The sequence below is a fragment of the Alligator sinensis genome, unplaced genomic scaffold, assembly GCF_000455745.1.
Source record: "Alligator sinensis unplaced genomic scaffold, ASM45574v1 scaffold599_1, whole genome shotgun sequence".
Classification (NCBI taxonomy): domain Eukaryota; kingdom Metazoa; phylum Chordata; order Crocodylia; family Alligatoridae; genus Alligator; species Alligator sinensis.
In genome coordinates this window covers 1,199,516-1,216,696 of record NW_005841968.1, presented here as the reverse complement: position 1 = coordinate 1,216,696, position 17,181 = coordinate 1,199,516, and the positions used below count along the sequence as shown (strand labels likewise).

The window sequence follows — 17,181 nt, the reverse complement described above, 5'->3', positions numbered from 1 at the left end:
CCCCCCGCCTGCAGCTGGCCCCAGCTCTGGGTAGCTGCTGCCAGCCAGGAGCCCAGGCTGCTCCCAGCAGGCAGTTGGGAGGCTGCAAGCTCTAATGGGAGCAGCCCAGGCTCTGTGGCTATCAGCAGCTACCCAGAACCTGGGCCAGCTGCAAACATCTGTTGCCTTTCTGCCCCGGCCCCCGGCTCTGGGGAGGTAGCACATGCTGGCCATGCTCCCCTCACCAATTCTGTAAAGCAGTGTTGGAACCCGGCGTGGCAGGGCACAGCGGGGGGCGCAGAAAGCTGCCTGCTCCCAGCTGGTCTGCCATACTTCCCCTGAACGTGGGGCCAGCAGTGAGGGGCACAACCCTGTGTGCTGCCCACACTGCTCCCATGCACACAGGGGAAGTGTGGCAGACCAGCTGGGAGCAGGCAGCTTTCTGCACCCCCTGCTGTGTCCTGCTGCACTGGGTTCCAACGCTGCTTTGCAGAAGCGGCAAGGGCAGCACAGCAGAGAGCACTGCCAGTATGTGCTGCCTCCCGAGACCAGGGCTGGGTCTGGGAGGCAGCTGGGGCCACAGCCGGGGCAGGGAGGCAGCAGATGTTTGCAGCTGGCCCAGGTTCTAGGTACCTGCTGACAGCCACAGAGCCCAAGCTGTGGGGCAGGGGCACAAGCAGGGCATCCTCCCATGTACCCCCTGCCCTCATTTTGTTTTTCTGGCTTGCCAGCACTCCGGCACCTTCCAAGGTAGGCATTGTGGGTTTTTTTAACACTGGCCAAAAAACGTTGCCTACCCCTGACCTATACCCTTGCCCAAAGTTAGACAGTCAATGTCAAAACCAGGAATACAACCAAGGAGCTCAACATCTCCTCATGTGCCTGTGAAGTAAAGTTGCTGTTCTTTGGGCCTTGCAGCCCTGTGCAAGGTGGGACAGACTTTGCCGCTTAGGGATCTATTTCACACGTGCAACAATCGAGGGCAAACTGTTTAAAAACAGTACTGAGACTAACATGAGGATGATGAAAGCCTTGGTTCTGCATCATGCTTCATACTCAAGGCATGTCATCACTGAGCAGAAGTGCTCACACAAACATTGTCTCGTTTAATTCTTTTCCCTGCACCATACCTCTCTTCTATTGCTGATAAGATTGGCAGCATGATCCACGTCACCATAGCTAGCTCGCAGACCAAGGCGAGCTTCCTGAGGAGAGAATCCCAGGAGTAACAGACAATTGACTTTTTCAGGATCAATGAAGAGCTCTTGAAACAAATCATACGCCTGTACACAGAGAGAACACAGCAAATCAGTAAACGCTGTCACTTGCATACGAATTGCAGTCCCTTCTCAGCCACCCAGAGCAGCCACAGACCAGGGCTGGAGAAGAGGAAGAACACGAGAAAAGGCACATATGTACCTTATTTTTGCAAAAAAGCTTCTCTTACATGATCAGAGAGCCTCCTGCTCACTGCAATGACTTACCTTCTTCAGATATTCAGCAGCATCTTTTTCTTTACCATTGTGAAAGTGTCCTATTCCCTGGAGAAGGTAAAGTCTTAGAAATAACACCTTCTCACTGCCATGACTTCCCTAAGGAATTGAACAACAACAACAAAAGTTAACATACAACAGAGCTTCAGTCCACTGGTTGGTCATCACCCCAGGTATGCTACATATTTATTTACATGGGGTCATGGCAGTATGTGGTATTTGAAAAGGAGGTGAAAAAGCTTCCGTCAAAGAAGATCGTGCATATACATGTAAACTGCTGTTAGATCCATATGAGTGGATTCCCCTGAAATCGAGGGGAGTTGCGGGGTGGAAGGGCCCAACCATGCAACTAACATCTGGACCAAGGTCCTGTATATACTATTGTGTTACATTGTGGAATAGCAAAATTAATGAGCAAAATTGGGAAAGTTGCTTGAGCTGACACTCGCCAAACATCTACAAAATCAAAACTGAAGTGGAAGAAAATGAAACCTCTGGTTTAAAATTTTATTTAAAAAAAAATCCTGTTCCAAATCTGACTGTTCTTTGGAGCTGCACATTTTATATTGGTGGGAATCCAAAAAGGCATGAAAAGTCTCCTGGTCCAAGAATGTTTCCAGAAGGTCTTTTCTATCTTTTAACATCTCTTAAATCACCTGGTCATCAGAATCCTGTCAGTGTAGCATCACTGGCAGCCTGTAGTCTCCTTCCCCAGGTGCTACATGCTTCTGTATTTGGGACAAGATACCTTTTTGGTGCACTAGAGAGAGGACTGGTAGGTACTTTGCTATTTTCGTTGGCATTAAAGGGAATGGTACTGCTAAACCCTGTGCTGCACAGGGAGATTTCAGGAAGACTGATCAGTGCCAGGCCTCAGGGAATCAAGACTGCAGTATGGGGATTCCAAAAATCTCAGGCTAAACTTCACAGCAACAATTTTATTTTAAAAATATTTTCTTTTATTCCACACTGTTTTGAGAAACACAATCAGAAGTTCCTCAGCTTATACAAAGAATTGCCTTCAAGCTGTGATAGAGCCAGGGCCACCATTGCCTTGTTCTTGGTACTATGTTTTATTTAGAGATTGGAAAACCCTTTTCAGGAGGTGGCAAATTATATTTCTTCCATTTTACAGACACAGAAACGGAGGCAGGTGGTGGTGAGATCTTTTCCAAAGTCATACAGCAAGCCTGTGTCAGAGTCAGGAATAGTGAAGAGTTTTCTGAGCTCCTGTCCAATGCAGAATCCACTAGATCACACTCTCCCACCACTGTTCTTAACACACAAGATGAGAATGTAACTTGACAATAATTCATGGTACCTCTGATAAAACACTTGGAATGATACCACATACACTGAATTAGTCAAGTAAAATGATTTTCTGAGGTGAGAAATGTGAGGCAGCCTGGAAGAATTAAGAATACAGCCAGGGGAATGCACAGCTGTGCTGAGTTCTTAGTGCATTGGCCATACAGGCCATGTTGAAAATGTGACAGCTGGAATGAGCAAAAGTTCATAAAAGCTAAAGGGGGATGTGAGAACTTTTTTAAAAGGTCTGAAGTACTGGAAGAAAAGATTGTACAATTTGCTAAAACAAAGCTATTCCCAATGAAATCACATCAGCTTACTTTGATATTGAAAAGTCTCTCATGGTTTTCCCCGTAACACCTCTTGAAGCAATTCTGGGCTGTGGCAAGCTTTTTCTCCGCGTCATCCAGGCATTCGAGCTGTTCCAGGCGAAAGTAGCACCACACTATATCCAACTGCAGCACTGCATAATTATCAACTGTATTCAGAAGATCTGTTCCGCACTCGCTGAAAAACATCAGCAACATATTAAGTTGCTTTCTCAACCATTCTTACCCTGGTGGACTGGGCCAAAAAAATGTTTGTGGTTGTACATATCACAGGCTTTTCAAAATTATTTTGTGGTTGAACCATCAAACCAATGTCAACACAATTTATATAATTGCTCTTTAATTTACCAGAACTATATGGCCCACGCTTTCATCACCAGTGTCCCTTATACGAGTATATATCTGATATAAATCCATACTAACTTGTCTTGTTGCTACATATGAAGTGACTGTATTGTGCCATTCAAAAGCACGATGGAATTACAACCCATGTAACCTTTTGGAAGGGGACAGAGATCAGTTATCCTCACTGACCTAGAGATACAAACTTTGCTCCTTGGATGGTCCCCCAGTATGTTCTAGCATATAAGAAACAGATGGAGAGAGTAACTTTTATTCTGGATGCCAAAAGGGGCTATTTAGATTAAATGGAAGGAAAGTTATTACCTACTGCCCACTAGCAGTTTGCAGGAGTGTCTATATGAGACACTTACTGTGGAGTTGCCTAGTTAGCTCTGCAGTAAATATCTCAGTGTCTATTAGACACCAGGAAACTAATAAACCCTACAGCAGGTTACTACTTGTAAATGCAAGTACTATCCTGCCCTGGAGTTTTTTTGTGCACAGCATGCATGTGTAGATGTTGCCTCAGTCCAGAAGCTACCTGCCAGCCAGTCCTGCACTGGAATACCCTTGTGCCCCAGGCCAGGCCCTCTGCACCATGTTGAGCTGGGTTGAAGCAGCCCCGGGCTGGTAGGCTGACCCCTGGGGGCCCCTGCTACCCGGAGCTGCTCCGACTTGGCTCAACATGTTGTGTTCCTGCACGCATGTTCAAACAGCAAACCCGAGAGCAATAAGCTGTGGTGCAATATGCACCGGAATTTATTGCTGTGAATTAATTGTACACGTAGAAGCGCCTTGCTTGTAGGAGAATACCAGGCAAAGCACGTACCACATGGCATGAACTCTGCTTTTTCCATAACTGGTTCGTTGATAACATACAAAGCCAGGTGACCAAAAACTCAGAGGTCCTTACCAGAAGTGTTTATCAGCATCCAACAGGAATGGCAATGCTACTTCATATTCTTTCTTCTTCATTAATGCTCTTCCCTTCTCATGATAACCCATAGCTAGTACAAGGGCCTAGGAAAACAGGAGACAGAGTAGATTAAACGCTAATCTACTTGCATAATTATAAAGATACGTTTAGGTCCATGGTTACCAAATTAAGGGTCATCGTGGTTGTTACAAGTGGAGTTGCAAGCCCCATGCTCATAAGGTTCTGGCTCTCACAGCATGATAATGAATGGCAATGGAAAAAACTTCTTATTGAAAATCTAAGTTTCTATTTGACAAGTGTCATTACAGGTGCCAATCTGTGCAGCTTTATGGAATCATATGGTTGTAAGGGACCTCAAGGGTCATCCAGTCAAAGCCATGCACAGAAGCAGGATATACCATCCCGGAGGGATCCATGTCCAGGTTCTTCTGGGAAACTTCTAATGAAGAAGATTTCACAACTTCCCAAAGCAGATTTGACCAAGGTCCTGCTGTTCTGACAGTTGGGAGGGTTTTCCTGAGAGTTTATCTAAATCTGCTTTGCTTGTTTAAATCCACTGCCACGTATCTTGCCCTCTGTGGCAAGATTCCACCCCCCACTCTATAGCAGCCTTTCAAACATTTGAAAACTGCTAACATGAATGCGTACCCCCCCCCAGCAGTTAATCTCCTTTTCTCCAGACTAAACATGCCTACTTCTCTCAACCTTTCTTCATAACCTTTTTTTTGTGTTCAGCACAAATTAATATACATAGATGAACGTCCGATGTTACAGACCAAATTTGAATAATTTCTGTCAATCTTTCAGGAACTTTAGTGGGTATGGAATTAACATGACGCACTTCATGCGGGGAAGTGGGTAACAATCAACACACTATGCTGGTGCTCCATGTTCTTCCTTTTCGAGTTCTTTGTTTCTGGGTACTCTTCTACGGGTTTGTTACATCTCTGACTGAGTCACCACCCAATTATCTAAGATTATCTGGGTGCATCTACACATGCCTTTCTTGTGGAGTTGACTAATTAGCTCTGCAGTAAAGTGTCAGTATACACATGTGCTGGTATTAGAATGCACTAAATTAATTAACTCCACTCTAGGATAATACTGTCAGGGATGGCACTATTCTATGGTAGAGTAATTTACTCCACCAAAATGCACGTGTAGATAGTGACCGGGGCTGGCTGGAGCACTGGGGGCTGCTTGCTGCTTTTCCTTGCACTGTATCACCCTTATGCGCCAGCCAGCCCCTCTATTGCCCAATAACACCACCTGCAGCCCAGGGCTGACCCCACACCTAAGATGACTTGCCAGCCTGGGACTGCTTCACCCTAGCTCAGATGGCTGCGGTCCTGGGTGCATACGCAAGCGCTGTGCCCAGGAGTAGTTAACTCCATGCGAACTGTGCCAGAGTTTATTGCATCACACTAATAGCATGTGTAGATGAACCTTCTCTTCCTCTATTATCTTGTCTCAGTGATTAAAATGAATAAGTGATTAAAATGCTCTCTCTGACAGGTCCTAACATTCTGTTATATAGGCTCAGCAGCAAGATAGCCTCAGGTGAGGGTTCCCCAATGGGGCATTTTCTCTAAGGGCATATTGATACAACTTTCCTCCTGACCCTGGCTCCTCTGCTAATAAAATAAGCTCTGCCCACATGCTGCTTCTTGGGAACAACTTCTTGCATGGTCCGCCAGAACCTAGATTTGGTGAGCTTCCAGGGACAATACAAGATAGATATGTTTAGTGAGACTCCCAGTTCATTATCTTCACAGCCTTGATAGCTTGTGATTGAAACAGACTGAAATTTATTAGAGAAAATATTTTTTAATTCCTGAGCTGCTTGCAGATGTGAACCCCATCCCCCCCACAAAAACAAACCCCAAAACCAAAAAAACAGTGTTTTACTTGAAACTCGGCACAATCCCAAGCAGAGCCCAGCACATGCCCACAAGAGGCATCGCGTTAGTTGTACCTGGCTTGTCCAATGTCTATATAGATCGGGCACTTAGAATACAAGGGGGTTGTGGGGAAAGGGACTTGATAGTGGGCATCTACTACAGACCACCTCACCAGGGGGACGAGCTGGACCGGGAATTCTCAGGTCAGCTCACAGAGGCTGTAAAGTCAAGGGATGTGGTTGTCACGGGTGACCTAAACTACCCAGACATCTGCTGGGAGGAGCAGTCAGCCAGGTCTGACTGCTCACGTAGGTTCCTAGACGGGATACAGGACCTCCACCTAACCCAGGAGGTGCACAGTCCCACCAGGGGAAATGCCTTGCTGGACCTGGTCCTGGCCACAGGCGACAACCTGGTGGGGGCTCTGCACGTACTCGACCACCTGCGTGACAGTGATCATTGCCTGCTATCCAGTGCAAGGCAAATGAAAATAAGCAGTAAGGCAAAAGTCCTTGACATCAATGAACTAAGAAGATTAGTAGGAGAGGCACTGGGGTCTCGGAGCTACAATGAGATGAGAGTCCAAGACGGGTGGTTGCTCAAGGAGACAATCCTTCAAGCTCAAAGGGAGTCAGTCCTATCGCATACCAAGGGGGGCAGGAGTGCTAGAAAGCCACCATGGCTTGGCAAAAGGCATCCGGAATGCCTGAGGGCAAAAAAGGAGGTGTACAAGCAGTAGAAGCAAGGGGCTATCACCAAGGAGGATTACATCTCCATTGCTTGTGACTGCAGGGAGGCTGTTAGGAAGGCCAAGGCAGAGATGGAGCTAGGGCTAGCGACCAGAATTAGGGATAACAAAAAGTCCTTTTTCAAATACATAGGGAGTAAGAAGGTGGCACTGAGTAACATAGGGACCCTACAGGACAGGCTTGGCAATCCAATGATTGCAGCAAACAAAAAAGCTCACCTCTTTAACGAATTCTTTGCCTCCATATTTCTGAACAGGGACCGGGACATCTCCCCCACTAGGATTATGGATGGACCCAGAGGAGGCACCACCATGCCTAGGGTCAGGGACGACTTAGTTAGGGAACTTTTGGAGGGGCTGGGCGTGTTTAAATCAGCAGGTCCAGATACTCTTCACCCAAGGGTGCTGAGGGAATTGGCGGGGGTCATAGTAGGGCCCCTGGCACAGCTGTATGAGCGCTCGTGGGGCTCTGGCTAGGTACCAGAGGATTGGAAAAGGGTCAATGTGGTCCCCATTTACAAGAAAGAGAGGAAGGAGGATCCTGGCAATTATAGGCCAGTCAGTCTCACCTCAGTCTGTGGGAAGACTTTTGAGAAAATTTATCAAGGAACACATCTGCAAGGACCCAGCAGGGGAGGTAATGCTTAGGGTCAACCAACATGGTTTAATTGAGGGCAGATCCTGACTAGCCTGGTTTCCTTTTATGATCAGGTCATAAAGTCCCTGGACGAGGGCACTGAGGTGGATGCTGTCTTTCTGGACTTTAACAAAGCCTTTGACACTGTTTCTCACCACATTCTCTCAAAAAAAACTAGGTGACTGCGGCATTGATGCCTACACAGTCAGATGGGTTGCAAATTGGCTAGATGATTGCACGCAGAGAGTGGTAGTGGACGGGTTGTTTTTGACCTGGAGGGATGTGGGCAGTGGAGTTCCCCAGGGCTTGATCCTGTGGTCTGTACTATTCAACATCTTTATCAGAGATCTGGATGTGGGTGTGGAAAGCATGCTGTCCAACTTTGCTGACAACACCAAGATGTAGGGCAAGATGTGGGGCAAGGTGGGCACGCTGGAGGGGAGAAACAGAATCCAGCTAGATCTAGACAGGTTACAGAGGTGGGTGGATGAGAACAGGATGGAATTCAACAGACAAGTGCAGGGGCTGCATCTGGGGAACACCCTTCTTGTCAACATGGTGGCAGAAAGGGATTTTGGAGTAATTGTTGACTCCAGGATGAACACGAGCTGCCAATGCGAGGAAGCAGTCAGGAAGGCTAACTGCACCTTGTCGTGCAACTACATATGCATCACAAGCAGGTCCAGGGAGGTGATCCTTCCCTCTTTGTGGCATTGATCAGGTCGCAGTTGGAGTACTGCATCCAGTTCGGGTGCTGCACTTCAAGAGGATGTGGCTAGCATTGAGAGGGTCCAGAAGAGGGCCACTTGCATGGTCAAGGGGCAGCGGGGCAGGCCCTATGAAGAGAGGCTTCTCTTGTGGCCTATTTAGCCTCCACAAGAGAAGGCTGAGTGGGGATCTGGTGGCCATTTACAAGCTCACCAGAGGGGACCAGCAGGAATTGGGGGAGGCTCTGTTCCCACAGGCACCACCCGGGAGTGACTAGGAATAACGGCCACAAATTGTTAGAGAGCAGGTTCAGGCTTGACATCAGGAGACATTACTTTACAGTTAGGGCTCCCAAGGGAGGTGGTGCTTTCTCTTACCTTGGGGGTCTTCAAGAGGAGGCTAGATAGTTGGCTGGGGTGTTATGAACCCAGCACTCATTCCTGCCCGGGGCAGGGGACGAACCTGATGATCTGTTTAGGTCCCTTCTGACCCTAAGCACTATGATACTTTAGTGGGGCTTTTTTGGCCCTTTTATCTAACTCAGCTGTTAGATAAAATAACCAAAAAGCCCCACTGAAGCACCTGATCTATACAGATGCTGAGGCGCCAGTCGAATTAACGTCTTGCTGCTTCCAGTAGTGTTTTTTTGCTCCCCCACCCATGGCTGTCTGTGCCCCTAGTGCTTGATTTAGAAACTAATATAATAGGAGTGGTGTATAATAAATAAACTGCTTGGCTTCAGGTATGAAGATAATCTGTGAATACAGGGAGATAGGTACAAAAAAAAAAAAAAATCAAAAAAATCAGGAATTGGACAAGGGCCTCTCTTGGGACTACCAACATGTCCCCAGATGTACTGAGCACAATCTTCCTTCTCTCTCAGAAAAATGCATCAAATAACCCACCAAGTTTTGTTGGCTCCTGTAGCAGATCTAATTTTAATACAGTATGTTTAAGAAGATTGTGAAATAATATCTTCCTTACTTTTTTGGCCCGAGGAGGAATCTTGATTGTTTTTCCAGTTTGATTAGCTATATCAAGATATGGAGTGGTATCCGGATCCAAATAGTCCTCTGCAACATAAAAACAGCAGTGCCTATTAAATCACCATCAAGGGCTTCGGCAATAAGGACAGAGTCAGATTACAGTCTAAAATCTGTAGTAAGAAGAAGTTAGTTAAGTAAAGACTTATGTAAAATTAAATGGGAGAAGAGCATATGGATTCCAGAGTCAGTGATCAAGAATGACCTGATGCTGCAGGAAGATCTATTTAGGAAATGAGACCTGAAGAGCTTTTGGGAATCTCAGTGAGGAATAATATCTATTCCCAATTCAGGTTTGCATTTTTAGATGCAATCAAGTGCTGTAAAGCACCTGTTCCTGATGGCCAAAAAAAAATACATTTCATATAGCTCATGATATAAAGATAATTTAAAAGAAAGTATAAAATAACTCACTTTAATTGATGAAACAAAAGAAAAGAAACTCAGTATTTTAATTTTTCCCAGTCTTGCTTTGGTGTTTGGAACCTAGCAATCAATTTTTCATTTTGCTTTGGGCTGAATAAAAGTCAAAGGATGTACAAATGCCAGCTGAGGAAACTTCCACACTCCCCTTTACTCAGCTTGAGCAATTATGGTCCGATTCTTTCCTGCTTTCTTAGGTTCACTGACTTGTCCCAACCTTGTAATCAGCTGGGCAGATGGATCCTTCAGCGGACCCAGGGTTCTAGTGCACTGTACAATAAGTACCAGCGATTCTAGCTCAAAACTTCTGGAAGTAAATTAGAGAGTCCAGGTAGGTGAACAGCCCTGTTTGCAAAAGCTTACAAAAGGATTAGGATCTAAGTTTCCTAATGGGCCAATACAAAAGAACACTGCTTTCTCAGTATTTTTTTACATTGATTATTATTGTAAGTAATGTAATTTTGTATGAAAAAATAAAGGGAGACTTGTTTGTTTGCACCCTTTATATTGAGAGAAACCACATTATGGTGTGCAGTCAGTTTTACAGTCTCCCATTTATGGGTCATGGAAAGAAACTGGGAAAACAGAGGGGGTGAAGTAACGTAGAAAGTGTCAGTCTAGCAGTGGGAATCCTAGACAGCTGCACTGCCTCCAACTACTTAAGTCACAGTTTGAAAAACTACCACTTTCAAACTGACAGTGACCCCTTAACTCGGTCCACTCCTGCCAGCAGTCCCCATCAAAATCAATGAGAGGGGAATGGCCGCATTGTAGATCATAATGACAATTGAACTACCTTGCAGACTGAAACCATGGTTACTCATGTTCATAACAGAGGTACATTACAGAAAAGTGCATAACAGCTTATAATTTATCATCCTGCTCTGCCTAAGTCTGCAATAAATACATGGCATGTTCTCAGTACTGTCATTCCCTTAACTTGGAAGTGCAGAATTAAATGATAATAGATTCATATACTGCCTTTCTCAAGTTTCCAAATGCTTTAAGAAATAACAAAGATTATCAACAAGAGCTGCCAAGACGGAAAATGAAAACAAATGCTGTAACTAGCTGGACTAAGAGACCCACTTAAAAGCAGACAGACAGAATGTAGACATACAAACGGGGATCTAGCCTGACATTTACAAAATTTCCATAAAGGGAAGAGACCAAGGAATTCATCTAACCTGTCTTCTATAAGATGGGGCCTACAGTGGCATAATACCATCTAGAAAAGCTACCAAAGGATTTGTTCAGCATCAACTAAGGAACAAATGAGTCTGTGTTTTCCTTCGAGGGCTCCTATCCAAGGAATGAAAACATCCATTATTTGGAAATGGCTATATTGTAATCCAATGCTGTCCTCATCTTCCTCCTTTTCCTCAATACTTTTTCAACAGAAGTATTTTTTTAATCAATGCATGCTACTGTCCTTTATTGAATTAAAAAAACAAACCATAAATACCTCTTTCTGCTAGAATTTCTAACCCCTTCTTAGTTCTTTTCAACCTATCTTTGATTTCTTTTTCCTTCAGGGCCTCTTCTTCTTTTTGCTTTTCTTCTTCCTGAACTTTTCTTTTGGTTTCCTCCTGGCTATGCATTAGCTCAAGCACCATGACTTTTACATTGTGTGTTATGCCTTGCTCTTCAAGAGTTTTGCCTGCAAAACACAATATGAATATACAAAATAAGTTGCATTGATGAAAATAATGATATTCAACTAGATAACTACATTTTAAAATAAAATCCTCAAAGCAGGAATAGTTAACAGGGACAGGTACTTAAGAGTTTTTCCCAAAAACTCCCTCCCCACTGCTCCGTTATTTGTTAATTAAATGTATATACCACCCTATCCAAAAGGCTCAGAGTGATTTATAATTGACAAAACTCCCAGATAGATAAGCTTATGGAAGGCATAGCAGTATAACCCTATGAGCTGATAGATCAGTGCTTAAGTGGCTTCCTTTGTGAACCAAAGGCACAGAGAGATGATAATTTTCACCCAATCTGGCCCAAGAAAGCAGTCTACAGCTGTGACTATACATAAGTATATGGCTGTAGACCACTTTAAAAGGGCCTTCATTGTATGAGGGTTCAGATGAAAGCACAGCAAAATGAAGTACCTTCATTAATTTGTGCCTGCACAAGCTGGGGAGCACGGCTTGGCTGACACAGCCCAGCACTGCTCCTGGCAGTGTTTTCGGAATGGGAGTGGGGGAGAAGGCAGGGGAAGGAGGTCCTTTCTGGGGGTTACAATCCACCTGCCAAACTCTCCCTGCTAACGTCTGTTGGCTTGGGAGGACTGGTTTAACTTAAGGTGCTTTCTGCTAAGTGCCATGAGTTAGACAGGGGAGCTGCATTTCTGTCTGTGCCTCAAGTGGATATGAAGGAGCTGAGTCCTACTGTATCTTTAAATCAAACTTCAAATAGGTCATTTCTGAATCCCTCAGTTTTCCTTGCTTTCCTTTGAATGCACCCAGTGTAATAACACCAAAGTGGTCTTGAGAAAAACTGAATAAAATAATGCTTGTTATTGTCCACCACATGGTTGTTTCAGAGGCTGACAACATTGAGAGAGGGATGATTTAGAAACATTGCAAACTAAATATAAAGAAATTCAACTAGTAATGCATACCTAATTCAAGGATCTTCTTATTTACAATTATTTTGAGACAATTTTCTTGAAGTCCAAATGTCTGTGCTATCCTGTGAAATAAAGCAATTAATTCTATGAGTACAAACAGCTATGCAATGCTATGAATTCCATGAGTATAAATAGCCACGTAACGATATGCAATACTTTACCAACATTTCAACAAATATTAAGAGGTAAAATATTTGTAAGTGGCTTCAAACTTTTGCTTAAAGATAAAGTGACATTACTACTTGTGGGGAATTGTAAACTCATTCTGTCAGGTGGGGAAAAGCTAGAGTACTAAGCAGGGTGGATAGTTGTAGGGTATCACTCCTATCCTGTAAGGGAAAACATGCTCTCAAAACTGATTTAGAGCAGCAATCTTCAAAAAGGTTTCCTTGGCTTCAAGTGGACTGTTCAGTACTTAGTGAGAGTCCATGGAGAGCTAGTTTATCATGTCCTTCTTGTTTCTACCTATAAATCACATTTCACTTGTCTACTGGAACCAGTGCTGTAGCTGCTACATGGAGAGTTCTGTTTATGACTACTTAACATCCCAAGACAGAACCCCACAATATGAAAATATCTTAGGCTTCCCTGATCAAGAACATACTGTAATAAAGCAGTATGCACAAGGGTGGATTATGAACAAAAAACACACTAACCATTAAAGAGAGAAATGACAAGAATTATTACACTTACTGAGATCTGAGCTCCTTGCCAGTGATAACCAGTTTAGTTTCCAGTGAATTTTTTCTTTTAGCCTGTTTTAAATTTGTAAATTAAAGTTACATCATCTAGATTCTTTGAGTGTTGTTTTAATTAACTACATTACAGCAACCATAATTCCTTCCCGGATAAAAAGTATGTTAAGATACAGTTAGAGTTGACATATATTAATAATGATTAGAAGAAAGCAATGTTGTAATTATCCCAAAAACAAGCATTATGAAGCCAGGAAATTCAAAACTAACTCAAGGAAATTCAAGCTTAACCCAAATCCATATAAAATAAGCTAGAAATGTAATTAAGGCATACCATCTTAATTCCGCTTTATTTGTGTGTCATGTTATGATAAATGCCCAGCACTTATGATCCCAGATTAAATAAACCTGATTTTTTTAAAGACGTATTAGATGGTTTATTTTTTCCTTTTATTTACAAAGCAGAAGTGAGACTCTTGCTGTGCCTTTCTGTAACTTAACTTTCAACTGGTCTGCATGTCTATGACTGACAGTTACTGTTCAGTGGATCTGCTGTAATATGTAGATTTTTTCTTAAATAAACTTTTACGATGAAGGGTACACATATTAGAAACAGTAACAAGTTACTATCATCTTTCAAACTTGGCACCACTTTCCACTGCTGACACAATGGGCATTTGTACACATGCTTGCACTGCAGCACCAGGCACTTTTAAAAGCACTTGGCACTGCAGTGCATACATTTATATAAAGGGCGAAATGCATGTCAGCACTGAGAAAACAGCGACAGTATGCTTTTGAACTAAAAGATATTGAAGGTGTTTTAGTTCAAAAGTGCACTGCCACCAGTTTCTGCACGCTTACACACATTTTGCTGCTTATACAACTGCATACGACATACTGTAGTGCGCGTCAGTTTGTGTGCAGATTTCCAGCGCATTGAAAATGTATGTGTACAGATGCCCAATGACTGCAAGATCACACTGCTCTCAACAATGACAAAACCTGGATTCCATTATTCTTAGTGGGAATAATGCAGGAAGAGACAGTGAATAAAGATGGTGGCCATCTTTGCTACAGTCTGGTCTACAATGGAGATTTATTTCAGAATAACAGCATCAGTACAAGGAGTTATGGCAATATACTGATAACAATAAAGTTATGCAGACACATTTTCTGTATACAAGCCATAAGAGCAAACCATGACTTTAGTGACACTGAAAATAGGAGATTAGAGCCACTTTGAAAGAGAGCAGTAATTAATCATTGTTAATTTCCTTGAAGAGCATTCTTTGGACTCTACTGGATAATAAAGTTTCAGTTACGAAGTTTGTTTTCACTTTCTGCTAATAAAGAACAATCCATTGTACCAGATATACTGAAGATGAAATGTTTGATGGCAGACAATATCTAATACCTTTGAACAAAAAAATGGCCTAACAAAGGACATTAAATGCCTTAAATGCTCATGTAAAAAGAAATCCATTCATTCAGAACACAAAGGTGTAATGTTACAAAATAGGAAATGCACTTGCATGTTAAACAAGAGTTGCAAGCTCTGCTTTTAAAGTACAGAACTTAATTCACCCATAATTGTGGAGCTGTGACTGGTGCCTTTAGAATATAACGAAGATTTTATTTTAATTTTAAGCACTGATGAAAATTTAGTCATTTCTTTTGGTACTCATGACAATTAGGGATTATCAGTACTGACTTAAGATGGGCACAAACCTGAATGTCCCAGCTCCCCTGCAGAGCTGTAAAATAACATACGAGAGTCTAGACCTAATATTGCTTAAAGAGAAGTACTCCCATATGTTAAACTGGCTATGTTACAAAACCGACAGATAAGTGTCCAAAAGGCACTCCATCAGAGGCATTTGGAAATTTGGCTGGGGGAGGGTGACTATATTAACGGCTACTGCTCCCCACTGTCAAATTTCCCACCCCCTGGGGAGTGCTGTGGATCAGATGCAAAAGCTCTGCAGGCCGCATTCAGTCTCTGGGCCGGAGGTTGAGCACCTGCACTACATTAAAACTACTGTGCTAATCCATCTTTTCTTCTTGGTTCCAACTGCATTTAGCTACTTCAAACTAATGTGTCAAGTGACACTGCATGTTGGATGGTAGTTCAGGAAAGTAATTAGATACACCAAACAATGTGGAAGAACAAGGATGTGGTGTCATTTAAAGCTGAACACCTACCATTTAAAGTAGCTAAATTTCATTTAAAACACTGTACTCAGATACATGACCATATATTTTTCAGTAAGAGTCCTTTTTAAAGCAACTAATTCTATGCGGTCTGATATTGCTGCCTTAGGGTCACTTTCATTGTACCTTAATAAGGGGTTTATTGGCCATTAGACAAAGATTGTATAAGTGATAGCCACATGCTAACTGTAGTTCCGGTATTCATAGCAGAAACAAACTGAGGAAACACTTTCTGTCTCTGTTCTTTTAAACAAAGCTCGTTAGATAAAAAAAGTCAACATTTTCTCAAAATTAATTTCCTCAATTCAAATGTCAATTTCAAATTCACTTTAAAAAGGGAAATCAAGTTAGTCCCAATACTTCTTTTCTTTAATTCTTCTTAATAGTTTTGAGTGGCCTACCTGGGTTCCCTCCTCCTTACAACCATGTTGACTGTTTTGTACCAGTGAAGCATTTTGCATAAGTGTTAATGAGCATTAAGGCCTTTACTATGGATTACGGTTTTCATAATTTTTCTGTACATGGACTTACTTTTCCCTTATTTCCAGCTAAAGACACTTCAAGTGTTGTTATCCCTGTTCTCTTAAAAGCATCATTTCCTGTTCCACGCTCAATAGCTTTGCATCTTATTTCTTCAAGTAAGCTTTCCACTTCAACTTCAGAGAGCTCCAGCTTGGTTGAAAATTTCTGTGCTAGCTCCTAAATTACAAAAAAAAGAAACCCCCCCAGATAAAATACATATGTAAGATAGAACAGCAGTGTCTTTTGCGTGGAATAAAAAAGGGCTGCCAAATACTGGAAAAGAATACGTACCTTCAATTCCACACCAGCTTTTTTATTTTCATTGGTATATGGGGGCTTCCAAAGTTGAATCTTGTCTTCCCTTAGAAAATTTTTCAGTTTTGCTGTGAGGAATTCCTTGTGTGCCATCCTTTAACAAAAAAAAACAGAAGGGGAGGGGTGGGGTGGGAAATGAAACCAATATTTGATATGGCTGTTTCTCTTAATACCTTTTAAATCAATGAATAAGCACCATATAATTCAGATTTGTAAGACTCATATTTTTCTTTTTAAAATACTTGCAGTACAAGGAAAGTTATGAAGATTTTAAGTCAATGTTTACTCTGCTCTGATACTGGGTTAACAGGAAAGTTTGTGCGCTTTATACAGTTATGCTCTTTTCTTTCTACTACACCAGCTAGGGAGCAGGATGGGAATTTGTTGGCGAGTGCTGACTTCAGCAAGACAATGGCTGCCAATAAAACGTCAGTAACTTCAAAAAAAAGCAGCAGTCAGTTAAGTACAGTATGCAACCATCAAATGAAGTAACAAGCTTTTCTTTCTGAACTTCATTTAAACCTGATCTGCCAAGGATTTTTTTTAATATTCTAGTGTAGTTTCATCATTTCTTTTGGAACATGACTGTCTTGGAAAAGAACACTGAGAGGTTAAAAAAAAAAATCACAGATTTAAAAAGACAGACTCTGCATGCATCTCGGTCTGGGCAGGCAGATCCCAGCATCTGAACAGAGACAGCTACTGAATTGGACCCTAATGTTTTTACCTAAATAACCAGTGATGATAACCCAGGTTATAACAACTAAAAAAAAAATTAAAAAATTAATGTGATTTCTAACTACTTATCCTCAACTCCCACCAACCCTTGATTTATGTAGGTGCCAGTAATCCTGATTTTTGGCCTCCGCTGCTCTCAAGTTTTACAGACATAACCAGGAAAGTACTAGCTAGATTCTGAGAACGTTGTCAGCTTGTAGCAGCA

The 17,181-nt window shown here is 42.6% G+C and overlaps 1 protein-coding gene across 5 annotated transcripts in view; it reads right to left on the bottom strand.

The window, feature by feature from the left end:
* The window catches only part of NUB1 (negative regulator of ubiquitin like proteins 1), a 27,775-nt gene that overhangs the window by 6,294 nt on the left and 4,300 nt on the right, over positions 1 to 17,181 (bottom strand). For all 5 annotated transcript variants that reach the window (XM_006020764.3, XM_025200455.1, XM_006020766.3 and 2 more), the window contains 10 exons: positions 16,215 to 16,332; positions 15,933 to 16,100; positions 13,186 to 13,247; positions 12,484 to 12,554; positions 11,314 to 11,508; positions 9,367 to 9,455; positions 4,365 to 4,471; positions 3,101 to 3,287; positions 1,464 to 1,571; positions 1,110 to 1,262 (listed from right to left, as the gene is read on the bottom strand). In XM_006020764.3, the coding sequence (XP_006020826.1) occupies positions 1,110 to 1,262; positions 1,464 to 1,571; positions 3,101 to 3,287; positions 4,365 to 4,471; positions 9,367 to 9,455; positions 11,314 to 11,508; positions 12,484 to 12,554; positions 13,186 to 13,247; positions 15,933 to 16,100; positions 16,215 to 16,332 (1,258 nt within the window). The remainder of the gene's footprint in view (positions 1 to 1,109; positions 1,263 to 1,463; positions 1,572 to 3,100; positions 3,288 to 4,364; positions 4,472 to 9,366; positions 9,456 to 11,313; positions 11,509 to 12,483; positions 12,555 to 13,185; positions 13,248 to 15,932; positions 16,101 to 16,214; positions 16,333 to 17,181) is intronic.